The following is a 17,287-nucleotide window of genomic DNA, read 5'->3' as shown; positions in this document are numbered from 1 at the left end:
ATACAGAAAAAAAAGAAAGAAAGCGGAAGTAATTTAAGAAGCTTAAATAAAGGGTTGCACAGAGAAAACGAGAGACCAGTTGTCCAAAAAGATATTCTGATTGTTTGATATAACATATGCATGACGTTTAAAAAAATGTATCATGCAAGTCATTCTTCATTGGTTTCAGTGGGAATAGCAGTGTGAATTTGGACACCTACTGAACCACATAAAAACCCAATTTTATTTACCATTTTGACCTTTTCAAATGCCTTTATTTAAACTTGGGTTACAAGTTAGTTAAGTTTTTTCTTTTTAAATTAAATTTTATTTTAAATGTATTTTTTTACATTTTTATTTTAAATGTAATTTTTTTATATTTAGTAAAAAAATTATTTTAAATGTAAGTACTTTTTCTTTTTTTTAATTAAATTATATTTTTATTTTATTTATTTGGCATTCTTTTCTTTTCATTTAATTTATTTAAAATTAAATGTAATAATTATATATATATATATATATATATATATATATATATATATATATATATATATATATATATATATATATATATATATATATATATATATATATATATATATATATATATTTATATATTTATATTAATTATTTTCTTCGATATTTGAAATTAAATGTAAATAATTTAAAGCAATTTCTTAATTAGATTTAGATTTTTTTTAATTAAATTTTAAAGTAAATTTATTATTTATTTTATTTGAACTTTAATATTCTTTCCTTTTTATTTGTTTATTTTATTTAAATGTAATTACTTTTTTTCATTTAATTTTTAAATGTTATAAAATGTTGATCTTTTTTCAACTATTTTATTTCATTCATTATTTTACATTTTTAGAAAATTTTTCGAATAATTTAATTTTACAAATTTTTTATTTGATTTTATTTTACTGGGATTTTGCTACTTTTGGTAACGCACAATAATATTTTCATCCAGCAGTCCATTGCTGCATAGTCAATTAGCAAAAATGCCTATGTATACTGTAAAATTTTATGTTTGGTTGTGCATTATTTTTTTTTTACTAATTAGGATTATTTTGAACAGGCAAGGTTTATGAAACATTATTTTCAACTGTTGCCTGTTGTGTATAGAAGAACCAGTATTACTTTCTGTTATAAGTTTCATCAAACAAAGAAATTAATATTTTCTATTCATGACCTAGACTTTATAGGTCATGCAGTGCCAGTATATTTTGCAGCATAAATCAGATGAATATGCTGTTCACGCTTCAACTCATTGCTACAAAATTATAGTGATTTACTAGAAACAAGTTTGGGTATTTGAGTTCTCACCAGATTTTGTAGCTGATATTTTATTGCTGTGAGTTGGGAGAAGCAAACAGTTATTTAAAGGAACCCTTTATGACCAATAACAGTGATTAAAGCAATATGATAATATGACTTTATTTGTATTCTGTTGTATCCAGACCGAAATTATGTGCCAAAGGAGCCAATGCATCCTCTTCCATCAGCTCAGAGGTAAAAAAAAATCATAATCTGAGACACATGACAAAATGTATCATAAATGATCTTTCTTATTGGACATAAAAATATATATTTTTTAAAAATTAAAAATGTTTTTAAATATCTGCATTTATTTTTGTGCAAAATTTATTTAGTTGAATTTACTGTATATTATGTAAATGCCCTCCTGTGAAATTTTATTTTCATTTTTGTTTCATTTTTCAAACAAACTCAATATTATTTATCAATATTACTAATATAATACATTATTATTATTAATCAATATTATTTATTAATAATAATAATGTTCATCTTGAATTGTACATACCTATCTGCATACCTCTGATTATTAATAGCAACCTGTACATATATTCATCTGTTGTAAATCTCTGTTCATAGTTCATACAACTTGTATATAATGTTCCTAGTACATTCATCTGTAAATATCAAAATATAGTTTTTCTATAATTGCACTTTACAACTTATACCTACAGTATATCTTGCACTTGCTGCTATTGCACTCCTGGTTAGACCTAAACTGCATTCCGTTGCCTTGTACATGTGTAATGACAATAGTCAAGTTGAATCTAATCTAATCTAGTCCTATCTGATTAGCATACCTGTTAACATTGGAATGTGAAAAAATAATTGACCCCACCATCCCCCAAAAATCCCAGAATTACTATTACTATTATTATTAATTTCATTGTAAATAAGCTGTTGAAACGATCAGTAATATGTTTTATTATAATTATTATTATTATTATTAACAAAGGATGTACACGTTATGATATACATTAGAAAAAGCTGCAAATAAATTAGCAAACAGTTTAGCTTATTAAAATGAAAAGCTATCATAAAGAAATTGAATCACTATATAATTTAAACTCTATGATGAAAGAGCAGCGAATGATTCTCTCATTTAGATTTTTCATTTGATTACATGAATAACAGAGGTGTCACTTTAAAAATACACAGATCTATAATGAAAGCATTCAATTGCTTTCCTTACTATTTATGATTATTTAAGACAAAGTTAGTTGTGTTTAAAAAAGGTGGCGTGTTAAGGCGCATTACTGGTTTTGAGAAACTATAATATTCTTATAGTTTAATAATAATATGAATATTAATATAATATTCATCTCACAGCTTGAGATGTTGACATTTTTTTTATTTATTTGTATTTTAAAGTTCGTTTTACTCTTTGTTGTCAGCACTTTGGTCAACTGTGTTGTTTTAAAGTGTTTTATAAATAAATTGAATTGAATATTCTGTCCAATAGACCAGCTTAGAGGAGGTCATTAGCTTTTTTATAATGTTATTATTATTAGTAGTAGTATTTATTACATGCATATTAATATTTGCTTTATTAAAAACAAGCTTACGTTTGCCCACCTGTCAGGTTTTAGACCATATGGGGCATAGCATGTGTATTTGGAAAGAACTCCAATTTGTTTTATTTAACACACTTTAACACACTTTATTGTTGTTCATTTATTCGTTTGCTGGAATTTAGAACTGATTTTAGAAATAGTTTTAAAACAAGTCTTTGCACTTAATAATCAAAATAGATCCCTTTATGTTTATTGCAACCCTTAATAGAAAGATTGACAATACTGTAGAAATACAGGAAAATACCTTTACGGGATGATAGCGCGAAAGAATTGTAAAACACTGGAGAATCCCGGAAAAAACAGGAGGGTTGAGAGATATGCTAATTAGCCCACTTAACTTTTTCCCTGATTGGTTACACAACTAACTACTGTTGTCCAATGATTTGTCTAATTAACCTAAATCTAACCTAAATTTACTTGCCTAGTTAAACCTAGTTAAGCATTTAAATTGTACTTTAAGCTCAATACAAGTGTTTTGCTAAATAACTAGTAAACTATTATGCTCTTTCACCATCGCAAAGACAAAAGAAGTCATTTGAGGTTATTAGGAATTACTTATTAAAAGTCTTCTATTTAAAATGTGTTGAAAAAAATCTCTCTATTAAACATCACTTGACAAATTTAAACAAAAATCACAGGAGGGCTCATACTTTTGTCTTCAACTGTGTATACATTTTAAATGTTTAATAAATTATACATTCTGAGATGTATAGATGGTGGCATGGTGTAAAAAGGTAATAAATAAAATGTTGAATAAGTAATACATATATAATACATTTATTTTAGTATATTAAATATTTAATGACCTAATATAATGATTTTATTTCACGTTTCGCAAATAATAACCTGCCAAAAACCATTCAGCTTTGTCGTTTGGTGTTATTTCCGCTATATGTTGCAGTCGAAATAATGTAAGGTATTCTGTCGTAGGTTCCAGAAGGAGTGTTAAATTCGGCAGCAGATGTGAGTGAACTGCAGATGGTTTCTCCTAATGACTTGGAGCAGCAGCACAACGACAACAACAACCATTCCCTCAACCGCAGTCAGTCCTACACAGGTGCTCACTTTCCCTCCATCCGTTTCTCCCACTCATTGTATTTCCCTTTCATATCAGGCTTTCTCTCCTTCCTCTTTTCTCACCCCCGTTTTATTGTTTTCTTCATTGATGTTGTCAGATGAAGGGAACTTCGGGGTCACTGGGTTCCTCTGAGTATAGCTGGGTTCATTTGTCCCCTCTCTGAACCTATACATTGAGTTTAATTAGTCTCTTCCAGGAACAGAGAAAAGGCTTAATTACTGTAATTGAAAGAACAACAGCACCCGAGCTAGCTGGAACTTAATTTTACTCTTGCATGGAAACTGATTGGAAGTGAGTGTAAAAAAGGGTTTGTTTGTTTAATTTCTCCCATTTTATGTTTGTGTTATGTTGTTGTTCAAGGACGTTGTGTTCATTTATGTGCGTATGTGTGTGTGTGTGCTCTTTTGCTGTTATTATATTGTGATTGTGAAGCATTTTGGGACCCCCTTGAAAAACATGATGGCACATCTTGAGGGGTTAATCATAATAATTAAATTCACCTAAAACATTTTTTAAAGGAGTGGTCCACAGTGTATTTTTAAGGCTTGGTTGTGTTTATGGGGTCCAAAGCAATGTGTGCTTTCTTTGTAGAAAATCACATTATTTTTTCATATATCTTAGGCCGTACTCACACTACGTACAGTTGCCTCAAACCGGGCCAAAGCATGCTTGTCCCCCTCCCGTCTTCCCTTGACGGCCCGCACTCACACTACAATCGGGCCTGAGCACGCTTATGTCATCGATGCTGCGGTGTTCATTAAGCGCTCTCGCTCAGCACAGTGGAGATTTCTCTTGCTATATCGCTTCAGTCATTTGATATGCAGTCAAATATTGTGCCAAACAGTCCTTAGGGATGCGGTGACACGTAGTCAGATATTTCACTGAACAGATTCGCCACTTTTGGCGCTCATAAACAATTTTAAAGCCCTCGTGCTGCAGGAATGAGGAGGTTTTCGGATAGCATAGTGTGAGTAGGCCCTTACTTTGATTATCAACAGCTACTCTGCTAACATGAAAACGACTGTCATATTTTTGAGTTCCTCTGAAAGGCCCGCCCTCAAGAGCCTCTGATTGGTCAGCTAACATAATGTGCTGTGATTCGCATATCAGCTCCACATTGCCAGGAAGCGCCTCTGTTATAACATTACAGCGTCTCTGGCCATGCCCTTTTGCTGCGCGGGGTGCATCTGCGTGACCTGAAGGGTTTTTGACATCATTAACCCGGATGTTGTTTTGTAGTCCTCAAACTTCGTTTGCTGTAGGCTTTGCTAAGCTAACTCTTTAAAAGCCAATGTCTCCCTTTGCATTGAACTTTGAGCGTCTTAGATTCAGAGATGTTGTCTGTTCACACAACTACATTACATAACCTAAAGTTCAAAATATGATACTGTAGTGGACCACCTCTTTAATCTTAAGATTTTTTTTTTATCTTAAACATTTTATTTGAACTAAAGATGTTTAAAAAATTGAGTTGAAAAATTGCTTAATTTAATTTAATTTTAATTATTATTTATAACTCATTGCGTCATTTTCCCCTTCTCTGTAAAAAAAAAAAGTTGACTCAACTTAAAATTGTAAGGCAATGTGCTGCAGAGCTTTTTGAGTTGACCCAACTTTCAACCCAAACACTGCACTTGATTTAAGTCGAGTAAATTCAAACATGTCCTGAATTTGGTTGCCTTAATTTTAAGTTGAGTCAACTTTTTTTTACAGTGTTTATAAAAACTTTTCTTTTTACATATTATTCTAATATTTAAAAAGAAAACTTCATAAAAGGTCGATATGAAGCAATGTAATGACATTTTATATGTCTGTTGTGTAGGTAAGTGTAGAGTTGAATGAATTTAGTTTTATAAATGTCCTGTTACTCTCTATCCTAAAAATGTAAATTCCACCTTTTTAAAACTACGTATAAAGCTACCAACTTCACATAAAGTGAAATCAAATTATAAGACCTTTTAAAATTATTTTTAAAAGAATATTTATTGCAACATTGTTTATATTTTCAAATTAAGGTCAGAACTAAACTATGAATGCCTTTGCCAAGTTAATATTTTTACTTTAAAATATTTGTCTAAGTATAATAAGTAAAAAAATTATAATTTTAAGGAAAGTTTATAAAGTTATATACTGTAAACAATGTTTACATTAAAACAACTTAAAATTAAAAATATTTTTTGTAGGTTATTGTAATTTTTTTACGTTTTTTTTTTCTTTTGTTTAGTTCACCCCTTGATTCTAATAAATGCTAAAATAATTAGTTTTATTTTATTATTACTTTGAGCCATGTATATTTCCTAAACACAAATGTGTAAAGTCATTTTATCATAGTGGGAGGTCGAGAACGTGTAGTAGGGGTTGTTTAAGAAGCCATTGGCTTTACACTAAGCTGTAAATCTGAAATCCCCGTCTCTTTAGATTAGACCAATTGTACCAGCAGGAGAGCTTAAATGTTTCCATGTAGATTTCATCATAACGGATGCCATCTACATATGTGTTAGATTCAAGTGTATGATTATTTTATAAAGCTGGCATGTCTGTGTGCTCTGCAGGGTCTTCGGTAAACGCAGCCTGTGAAGTGTCAGATAAAGCTGCTCTGGAGCTCTTCTCTTCTGGTCTGACTGAATTAGAGCTGGGCACAGACGAGGTGTTTGTCATCGCCTCTGCACCCACTTCGGCACAGCTGCCCTTCTCTCCACACACTGTGAGTGGCTCCTACTACCTCAACTTGATGAATAATGAATGAAAAATGAGATAATGGCATTGAGTGAATGCTTAAGGCACGTACTACACCATCAACAAATAGATTTGCTTCAAATAATCTAAATCCCAGCGTCAGCGCACTCAGAAATAACAAGTTTGTTGGCAAAAGCCGATAAACGCCACCTGCCTTTGACAGCAAAAGCCACTATATCCCGAGAACTAATCAGAAGCGCAAATCGAATCATATGTTTTCAATGTAGCAGTGTGCTAATACACGGGCTTATTATGAGGATACATATTCTGCTTTCGATTTTAAAAGACGGAGTTTGATGGACTTAACAAATCAGTCCGATATTATAAATATATACATATACATATATAGGATAATAACTGGAATATCGCAAAAGGAGTAGAAAAAGTCAAAGCAAAGTTCCACAGGGAAACTGAAATAAAGTGCTAAGATGAATGTATTGTACACCGTTGCATCGGTCAGTTTGTTTATATGAATTACATTTGACAAATTCATAACTAATCTGCAACTTCAAATAAAAAATACATAGTTTTTATTTTTCTCTGTGTGTTGTGAGTGTAAATTACAGTTTATAAAATTACTTAATATTTGTATTTGTAAGTTCTCACATTCAGATTTGCAAGCAAGTTTTGCTACTGATTTCCCTTCGTATTTGCCTGCCATCATCATACTCGTTTAGCACTACTGTCCTATGCATTTCGCTGAATATAAAAATACATATCAATACATTTAGATCATTTATCCTTGCTATTGGAATGTGTAGAGACTTTCAACACTTCGGCACACCAAAAATTGTTACTGAAGTGCTACCCTGTATGTTTACTTCTTCTTGGTATTTCCAAGTGTTCTTCTTGACACTGAGTTGTTTTGAGCGTGAATAGCTGGTGCAGTGTCTCATGCTGATGGAGGCCAAGCGTCATGGTGTGTGGTGATGTTCTGGATGAAGGGCAGAGAAGGAGCTCTTCACCAGAGACTCTGGCAGCCGGAGGGGGAGCTGGCCTGCTAATAGCTCTGACTAATGAATGCTATACGCCTGTAGCCAATTTCCCAGATCCAGCTCTCTCTCCCTCTCCCTATGTGTGTGTGTGGTCCATGCTGCTTTGGCTCTGAAATGTGGCATGAAAAATTTGCCAAGCTGTTTGTTCATATAAAGAGGTTTGAGAATCTCTGTGGTGTTCGGCTGAGGGCCTGCTAAAGCCTGAAATATACTGTGTTTTTAACATGTGCACTAAAGAATGCAGACACAGCCTGTGTAACATATGGCATTTATGGTCCCGTGAAATTAAAATAAAGTGTTTTGATGTAACAATCAGTATGTTAGTTTTAAGGATGAATATAAGCTAGGGGGCTCTAAAACAGTGACAATTTGTGTTTATAAGAAATAAACCTGATATAAACACCCAAAGCTTGCAGTTTGTCACTTGTTGATCCTAAATGGATCAATAGATCTTCAGTTTTCATCAAATCTTAACCAATCAAGTGCACCCTAGTATCTGACATGCCCCGTTCCTTTTTAAGACGTTTATCGTTTGCTTTTTGGTCTTGCAGTTGAGCTTAGCCATTACTAGAACAAAACACTTTGGATTCATCTTCAATGCCTCCTTTTACATTTTACCCCAGATATGCTCAATAATGTTCATGTCTGGTGACTGGGCTGGCCAATCCTAGAGCACTTTGACATTCTTTGCTTTAGCAACTTTGATGTGGAGGCTGAAGTATGAAAGGACCGCTATCCTGCTGCTGAATTCGCCCTCTCCTGTGGTTTTTAATGTAATGAGCAGTACAAATGTCTTAATACTAGTGGTGGGCAAAGCGAGGCTTCATGAAACACTGAAACAATCGAAGCAAATGAGTCAAAGCTTCGAAACGTTTCGAAACCTCACTCTACGGTGACACCTAGTGGTAATTTTTTATGTATTGCACCGAAACAGCTTCAGCAAGAACATTTTAGCAAGTTGAGGTATTAAACCCTACTTTGTAGAAGTATATATTCAAGAGATGTAGTGGTGCAGTTAAGGTTTCTGACTTCCATGTGGGGATAGTGGGTTCGAATCCAGGCTGATACAGCTATTTTGAAATGCTTTAATACCAGTTGGTAATGCTTTGTTCTTGTTTCATTTTGTTTCAACATTGGTCTGACATCTGAATAAATGCTTTGTGAATAAATATGTCTTGTTTTGGTATTAAAACGGTTATTGCTAGATCAGACACAGTTGTGGCCAGAAGGTAACAAGAATTAGTTATATTATTCATTAAATTTCCCATTTATTGTATTTCATTAACGTCTACCCAAACCCTAAACCCAACCATCAGTACTGTAAAAATATTTATTATTGTTTTAGTGTTACAAAAATGATGCTATATTGATGGCGTATTCGCAGCTGTAATCTATTTAGGCTACACCATAAAACAGAAATATGATTAAAATACATAAAACCATGATTTGGGAGTCGGTATTTGAACCCAAAAGACACTGGAAGAATAGTAACAGCGTGCACACGCACAGTCCACTAGGCCATATGAGACAGGTAAAGAATCAGACCCCGGCAGTAACATAGATGTGCCAGGTCTCGAAACGCTTCTTAACTGATCGATTTTTTCAATCACTTTAGTCACGTGACCAAGTGTTTTGGATCATGCTTCGGTGCAGTGTTTCGAAACACTTGCGCTTCGGGATCTCGAAACTGTGTCGAAACGTCAGTTTCACGTCAGCCATCCCTTATTAATACCTCAGGCTGTTGATGTTGCCGTCCACTCTGAAAGTCCCAATCCATGACTTTCCTTCACCAAACTTGACTGATTTCTGTGAGAATTTTGGGTCTTCCTGGGTTCCAATATGTCTTCTGCAGTATTTGTGATGATTGGAATGCAGTTCAACAGATGATTCATCTGAAAAACTGACCCTCTGCCACTTTTCCAAATGAGTAACTAGAAGTCAAGTTATTATTTGTTGCTCTTACAACTGGGATCGACGACAAGGCCTTTGTCAGGTAGTGCATGTCCCACCCTTTCTTTGTGTTTCAGTCGAGATTACGTCAAATTTCGAATAAAAAAATGCACATTTCAAAGCACTTCACAGCACCTTTAGGATTAATTTCAGAAGTAAATGATGCTAAATATAGTTGTTAATGCAGTCTAAAACCTTTCCAGCTTGTCAACTTATGTCTATTCCGAGAGGTGGTCGAAAACGTACTTTTAATGGGATTGTTTTGTAGTGTAAACACTCTTGTGGTTATATGCATTTAAACAGCAAGTGATTACCACATACTCTCCCTTTCCTGATTCACAAATGATCAATATGGCACTTGTTTTGAGGAAGCACACCAAAACAAGATCTTTAATCAAAATTAATAATGGTTGTAGTATGAACGGTCTAGGAGGAGATGCATATAGAAAGTAGTCTCAGAAGAAGAAGAAGACGGAATAATAATAAGTTTATGTAATATAACAGTATGTTGGCTTTCTCAAGCCATCATAATTATTGTTGTACAGTAATCGTATTATAAATATATAAATAATTCTCGTTAACTTTCGGCTGCAGCTGTATCCCTTCTAGAGTTTACCGCCAAATCCATAGACTGTGAAAACACACAAGAGCTTTTCTTGATAAGCGTTTGAGAGCATGATTAAAATCTTACCTAGAGCGCCACCTGCTGTTTAAAATTAAGCTCAGGATCAATTCCTAAGAGAATCGCAATGCATTAAGAAAATATGTCACAATGCATGATATTTTTTTTAGTTCAATTAATGTAAAGGAGGGTTACAGATGGACAATTTAGCCGGAGTATTATATTTCTGTACTTTCTGACTGAAATGTGATCTAAAAATGCAGAAAACATTTATTGTATAATCTGATATTAAAAAGGGAAAATAATGTTTATATTAAAACCTATGAAAACAAATATTGAATGTAAGCATGTGTCACAGGTTATGCTTTATGTGTTATGGTTAGGTTATGTGTATGCAAAAAATGGTTAAAATCGTTCCATTCTAACACTTTCACATTACAATCTTAAAAAACAAATATATTACTATTTAAAGCAAAGTAAAATGTAGAAGTTTAACCCTCTACCGCATGGTGTTACCATATGGCAACATGATATTTGTTTATTTCCCTACCACTATTTCTTTAAGACCAACTTTCAAATTTTTTTGTTGGAAAGAGAAGACCTCAGTTTAGCCAAGGGTGTGCTTTGGTTAAGTCACATAACATGCAGTGTTTTTCTGTGGCGGTATTTCTGACTGACTGGCGTTTATTATGAGTAATTGCTGAATGCAAATGTAAGCGTCAATAAAAATAAAGGATCAATTTATGTCAGATCCACAAACAAATTATGAAACATCACCTCCAGTAAGTTATGATGACATATTCACTACTCAAAAAAAGTCTTCATCAAATTAGTTGCTTGTAAATTGATCAAATGTATGTGTTGCCATATGATGGCACTGTCCAAGAGTGGAATACACAATATTGCAATGGGTTAGCTAGCAAGCAAGTTCAGGTGTAACCTTTATATTTTAACAATAACAACATGAATGTAATATGTTGATTTGTCATATGATAAAGGCATTTGAATTATGGATGAAATCCAAATTTAATGGCAATTTTTTTGATTAGATATAAATACAGAGAACAGTGTATTAGCGAGCACCACCATGTTCTATGGTAAGTGAAAGAAGAAAAGGACAGAACTGGCTCTTCCTGCAGATGAAAGTGAGGATGAGGTTTTAGTGACAATGAGAATGATGTAGATTGGGCGTTTGATAAGAGCAGTGATGCAGACAGTTCAGGTTAGTTAGCTCAGAGGTAGGTAAGACAGGTGTAGTATAGTAGTATAATATATAAACATTGTTAGCTGGTAGCTACATTATTCTGATGCATAGATATATTAGACTTGTTATTTATTGGTTATATTATTTCCTGGAGAAAATATTTATATTTACTTTATGTTGTATACATGATAATACAATTTTATGTTTTTTTTTTCAGTAATATTAAGCAAAAAAGAATGGAATAAATGAAAGCTGTTGGAATATCATTCATTCATTCATTCATTTTCTTGCTGGCTAAGTCTCTTTTATTAATCCGGGGTCGCCACAGCTGAATGAACCACCAACTTATCCAGCACGTTTTTTTTACGCAGCGGATACCCTTCCAGCCACAACCCATCTCTGGGAAACATACACATACACACACACATACACACACACTCATAAAATACGGACAATTTAGCCTACCCAATTCACCTGTATTGCATGTCTTTGGACTGTGGGGGAAACCAAAGCACCTGGAGGAAACCAATGTGAGTGCAGGGAGAACATGCAAACTCCACACAGAAACGCCAACTGAGTCGAGGTTCCAATCAGCGACCCAGCGACTTTCTTGCTGTGAGGCGACAGCACTACCTACTGCGCCACTGTGTCACCTCTGTTGAAATATCAGTTGTTGGAAGGTACTTATAGGGTGTCATTTATGAGTTCCGCGTTAAAGCTTGTAATACTGCAACACCAATTAAATCATTTCAAACAACAAAATTATTAAAACTAAGGATCAAAAAATACCTTTAATTTTTATAATTTAAAGAAGAAGAATATAATTAAAAGAAAAAGTCAAATATATTTTTATTTACAGGTTTATCATAATAGAGGGTTAATATATATTTATTTTATTTATTTAATTATTTATTAGTTTTTTTTTTTTTTTTAACTGCAAAAAAATTGCAAAGGTCAATATGATTAGCCCCCTTTTTTCACTGTTGTCCAAGCTTAATTGCCTTTAAGATGAATACTAGTGTCTTGCAAAATACCTGGTAAAATATTATGCACTGTTATCAAACACATTATGAGAAATTAGTTCAAACTTAGCATGTAAAATGTTTAAAATGCTAAAAATGTAACAAAAATGGTGGTTCATTCCACTGTGGCGACCCCTGATAAATAAGGGACTAAGCTGAAAGAAAATACGTGAACGAATGTAACAAAAATGTGTGGAGGAAAAAAAATCTATTCTATTTAAAAGTAATAATAAAATTTAATTTCACAGGAGGGCTAGTAATTGTGTCTTCAATTGTATGTGCATGGCAGTGCTTGTTCAATAAAGTTTATGAACTTTAGCGAAACTATGCTTACAGTAAAATTTAGATTTTTTAAATATGACCTCACAATTACAGTTGGAAAATATGTCAGTGAAAAAGAGGCAAACACCAAATTTTTAACACATCAAACGACACAAATAGATGATCTGTCAGCAGCAAATGTGCCTGTCAAGCTTCAAACCCAATACAATATGATTTTTAAGCCCTTTATATAAAACATGGAGCGTCACAGAGGTGCAGTGGGTAGCACAATCGCCTCACAGGAAGACGATCGCTGGTTCCAGCCTCTGCTGGGTCAGTTTGCATTTCTGTGTGGAGTTTGCATCTTCTCCCCCTTTTCGCGTGGGTTTCCAAAGACATGCACTTTGAGTGAATTGTGTAGGCTAAGTGTATGGGTGTGAATGAGAGTCCATGGGTGGGAGTCCAGTGATGGGTTGCAGCTGGAAGGGCATCCGCTGCGTAAAACATATGCTGGATCAGTTGGCGGTTCATTCCACCTACGCTAGATTAATAAAGGGACTAAGCTGAAAAGAAAATGAATAAATGTAAAACATTAGCCGTGTTTAGGACAAATTGGATTGTAAACTTTCACTCCAGATCATCACTCTGTCCTCCACTTTTTTTTTTTTTTAGATCAAACAATACAACAATACAATATCAATGTAAACAGTACTGAGCGTGCACAGTATATTGTACACACTCAATTTACCACCCGCCCCAACTCCATTATTAAGCATTGTAAAGGGCCAAATACAAAGACTTTTTTTATCGCTCAAACCTTTTGGACACAGGCATACTCAAGTCTTAGCCGTGTTGTTTCTTTATCCATATTTGTTTTTGCCTTCGCCCACAGCCAGACAGTTTGGCGTAGTCTTGGGTAAAATATGAAACCGTGCCAGAAGAGCTCAAGATTAAATCCAACATAATACTCGTCTAGACATGGAGAGCTGTGAGAGATCATGTGTGAGGACTGTCAAACTCCTACTGATGGGAAAAGCCCTTCTGATACTCGCCCACACGCTGCACATGTGCCATTAACAGCTGACGGACACTTTTGGAGGTCCTGGACGCCCATTTAGATTTGAAAGCATTCAAAAGAGAATGAAGAAATCCTGTTTAATCCTGCTAAAGCAACAGTCGGTCGCTCTGGATATAGTTTCACTGGCTTCAGCGCTAGAGAGCCACGTTTGTTTTCACTAATGGATGTTTATTGATTATGAAATGTAAGTTAATTGAAATTAGAGGTAGTGATTTTGGCCGTTTATGAAGCTTAATTACTTTTGTTTTTGAATGAGTCTAGTTTGGGAATTTTTTTGTTGTAAGCTACTTTGCTGCCTAATTTATTTAATTAGCAAGCTCATTATAGTGGAATTATGGATTGTGATTTTTAGTTCAGTCTTTCCTAAAACAGGGGTTTGCACTTGAGTATATATAATATAATATAATATAATATAATATAATATAATATAATATAATGTAATATAAATTAATATAATATAATTTAAATATAATTTAATTTATTATAATATAATATAATTAATATAATATAATTTAATATAATATAATTTAAATATAATTTAATTTATTATAATATAATATAATATAATATAATATAATATAATATAATATAATATAATATAATACAAGTATCAGTGAAATGTGGCTATATAGGCCTGGTGGAAGGCTTTAGTGTCCCACCAGTGATGATATACAGCCACATCGCACTGCTACAAGTGTGATATTGCGTTTATACAACAGTTTGACAGCATAATTGTGTATTTAAAAAAGAAAATCAAACATGGAAAATCTCTAAATCCTTTTGTACAAGGAACTGCTTTCTTCCACCATTCATTCACATCTGCAGCTAACGTCAGAACAACAAAAACCGTTGCTACTTCACAAATGTCACTTTAGAGCTAGTTTTTGAATGACTCTCTAGCGTAATGTCTAAACTAAAGTGATGACAAAATCGGGAGATCACAATAAATATCCCCCCAAAAAAGTAACTCAAGGTTACCTAAAGAGGGGCAAAATACATACATTACTGATAGCGGAGTCCCATCTCACACTCAATACACTACAGTTATATGGTATAAATACAGCACTACAATATACAAAAGAGAGAGATCACCTTAGAACATCACTTACCTGTTTTATAATGATTTGATCAGCTGTAATTTCTCTTCTAAGAGCTTATGATGCAGTCTCTGTCACCATCTTGGGTTTGGACAACTTCAACCATCTTAGCTCAAAGACAGGCTAATGGCCGCTGACGCGCTGTCTCAGAAATTAATCATTTTTTAAATGAGCATTATCCTTATAAATAAACTGCATAGTTGCAATCTAAACACTTACAATCTCAACAACAACAACAAAAAAAGCCTCAAAAGTATATTGTTGTCCAACAGCTGCAATATTTGTCAAACTGTAGTGTCCTCGGTTTGTTGCTGTATGTGAGTGGAATACACAAAGGTGAAGGGTGAAAAGGCTGGACAAGTGCTATTATTTGCAGAATACTGCAGGGCTATCAGTAAATCAGAGTCAAGAAACAGACAGAACTTTTGTATATATTATAATATAATATAATATAATAAAATATAATACAATATAATGCAATATAATACAATACAATATAATATAATATGTTCCAAAGTGGCGAGGCAGTGGCGCAGTAGGTAGTGCTGTCGCCTCACAGCAAGAAGGTTGCTGGTTCGAACCTCGGCTCAGTTGGCATTTCTGTGTGCCTTCGCGTGGGTTTTCTCCGGGTGCTCTGGTTTCCCCCACAGTCCAAAGACATGCGGTACAGGTGAACTGGGTGGGCTAAATTGTCCTAAGTGTATGTGTGTGTGTGTGTGTGTGAATGTGTGTGTGGATGTTTCCCAGAGATGGGTTGCAGCTGGAAGGGCATCCGCTGCTAAGAAACTTGCTGGATAAGTTGGCGGTTCATTCCGCTGTAGTGACGTCGGATTATTAAGGGACTAAGCCGACAAGAAAATGAATGAATGAATGAATGTTCCAAAGTTTGGACCAAGACATATATGGGGTTAAATACAAAGTATTTTTTGTAATGGCCCGGTTGGACCAATGGAATTGGAAAAATCTAATTTAGTTATTTCTTAATCACATATTTTAATGTCAAAACAAAAAAAACTCTAGTTGTATAGACTTTTTTTTAAAATAATCTTTCTTTTTTAATGACAAGTTTACCATTGTTTAAAGTATATTTATTATGAAGAAAACAACATGAATAATCAAAGATATATATTTATCTGCATTTGGTCCAAATGAATTGAGTATAATTCTTATTCAACCTAATGCGTTTCTGTTAGAAAACCTTAAGTTTCATGCCTATTTATATATCTTATAAATAGTTTTAGTTTTTAGTTTTATTTTACTGATTAGGGGATTTAATAAAAAAAAAAACAGCTGTTGTGAAACAAAACATCTCTTTGCAACATTTGCAACACAAAGAAACATATATATATACTTGTGTATATATCAAATTATTTAGATAGACTGTTGGTGATTGGATGTGTGTCGGCCCAATTGGGTAACTTTACTTCTACAACTTTTAAAATGAAGACCTGCTTAAATTTAGGACCAACAACACAATATTTCTGTGAATTTAAGACTTTTTAAAAATATTAAAATAAAATATTTTACCAATTTTAATACATTGTGAAATATAATGTATTTCTGTGATGGCAAACTGAATGTCTATATGCACACAGACTTTTAGTTTTTAGCCAGGCAGTCCGAGGGCTTCCGGTGAACTGTCTTTCCATTACAAAATTGTCACGTTTAAGATCTGATTTCTTTAAAAATGAACGATCTTCACTGCTTGTTAGATATATGATATGAATGGGTCTCAGATTGAGTGAGAAGCACTGCATTAAATTCCATTTCCCCCTGCCATGTCTTTAAAATATGACAGTTTATTTTACCCCAGTATTTTCAATGAAATTTCTGCGTTAGCCTGTTGATACTTTCATCTCACACTTACACTTGAACAACTTATTTCTATTTAACTGAATGTGTTGTAATTACACTGCAACATCGAGGCTGTAAAAACAACCTTGTGAAATTGAAAATAGCTACATTAAGCTTTCAACAGAAGTTTATTGTTGGCTTTAAAACGCTAGTTTTGCATAGAGCCCTGCATGTTCAGAATCCCAGAAATTAAAATTCAGAATTTAGTGTCTTTATTATTCTACAGAACTATTGCAGTGCTGAAGAACTTTATTTTAATATTTTGAAATTGACAATCAAATCTAAATGATAATCTAAATATGTTCTGTCTTTCATAGCAACGCGATCGTTTCCTGAGACACAGTGACACTGGACCCAGCCACCCCTTCGACTGGTCCACTCCCGATCCAGCACTGCCGTCTGCAACAAAGAGCAACTTTACTGGATCAACAAACAGCACACGACCACGAGCATGGAGTGTCCGAACCTTCCGGGATCTTCTTCCTCCTCTTCCTCAACTCCATAAGAAATGGTGCAG

At 33.6% G+C, this 17,287-nt stretch overlaps 1 protein-coding gene across 1 annotated transcript in view; it reads left to right on the top strand.

The window, feature by feature from the left end:
• si:dkey-112e17.1 overlaps positions 1 to 17,287 on the top strand; it is a 54,468-nt gene that overhangs the window by 31,776 nt on the left and 5,405 nt on the right. The window contains exons 3-6 of the mRNA XM_068221410.1: positions 1,443 to 1,494; positions 3,804 to 3,930; positions 6,504 to 6,655; positions 17,088 to 17,287. The exon at positions 17,088 to 17,287 is cut by the window's right edge and continues 40 nt beyond it. Of these exons, the coding sequence (XP_068077511.1) occupies positions 1,443 to 1,494; positions 3,804 to 3,930; positions 6,504 to 6,655; positions 17,088 to 17,287 (531 nt within the window). The remainder of the gene's footprint in view (positions 1 to 1,442; positions 1,495 to 3,803; positions 3,931 to 6,503; positions 6,656 to 17,087) is intronic.

Source organism: Danio rerio, chromosome 5 (assembly GCF_049306965.1).
Source record: "Danio rerio strain Tuebingen ecotype United States chromosome 5, GRCz12tu, whole genome shotgun sequence".
Taxonomy (NCBI): domain Eukaryota; kingdom Metazoa; phylum Chordata; class Actinopteri; order Cypriniformes; family Danionidae; genus Danio; species Danio rerio.
The sequence above is the reverse complement of the archived record's forward strand: the minus strand, read 5'-3'. Positions and strand labels throughout refer to the sequence as shown.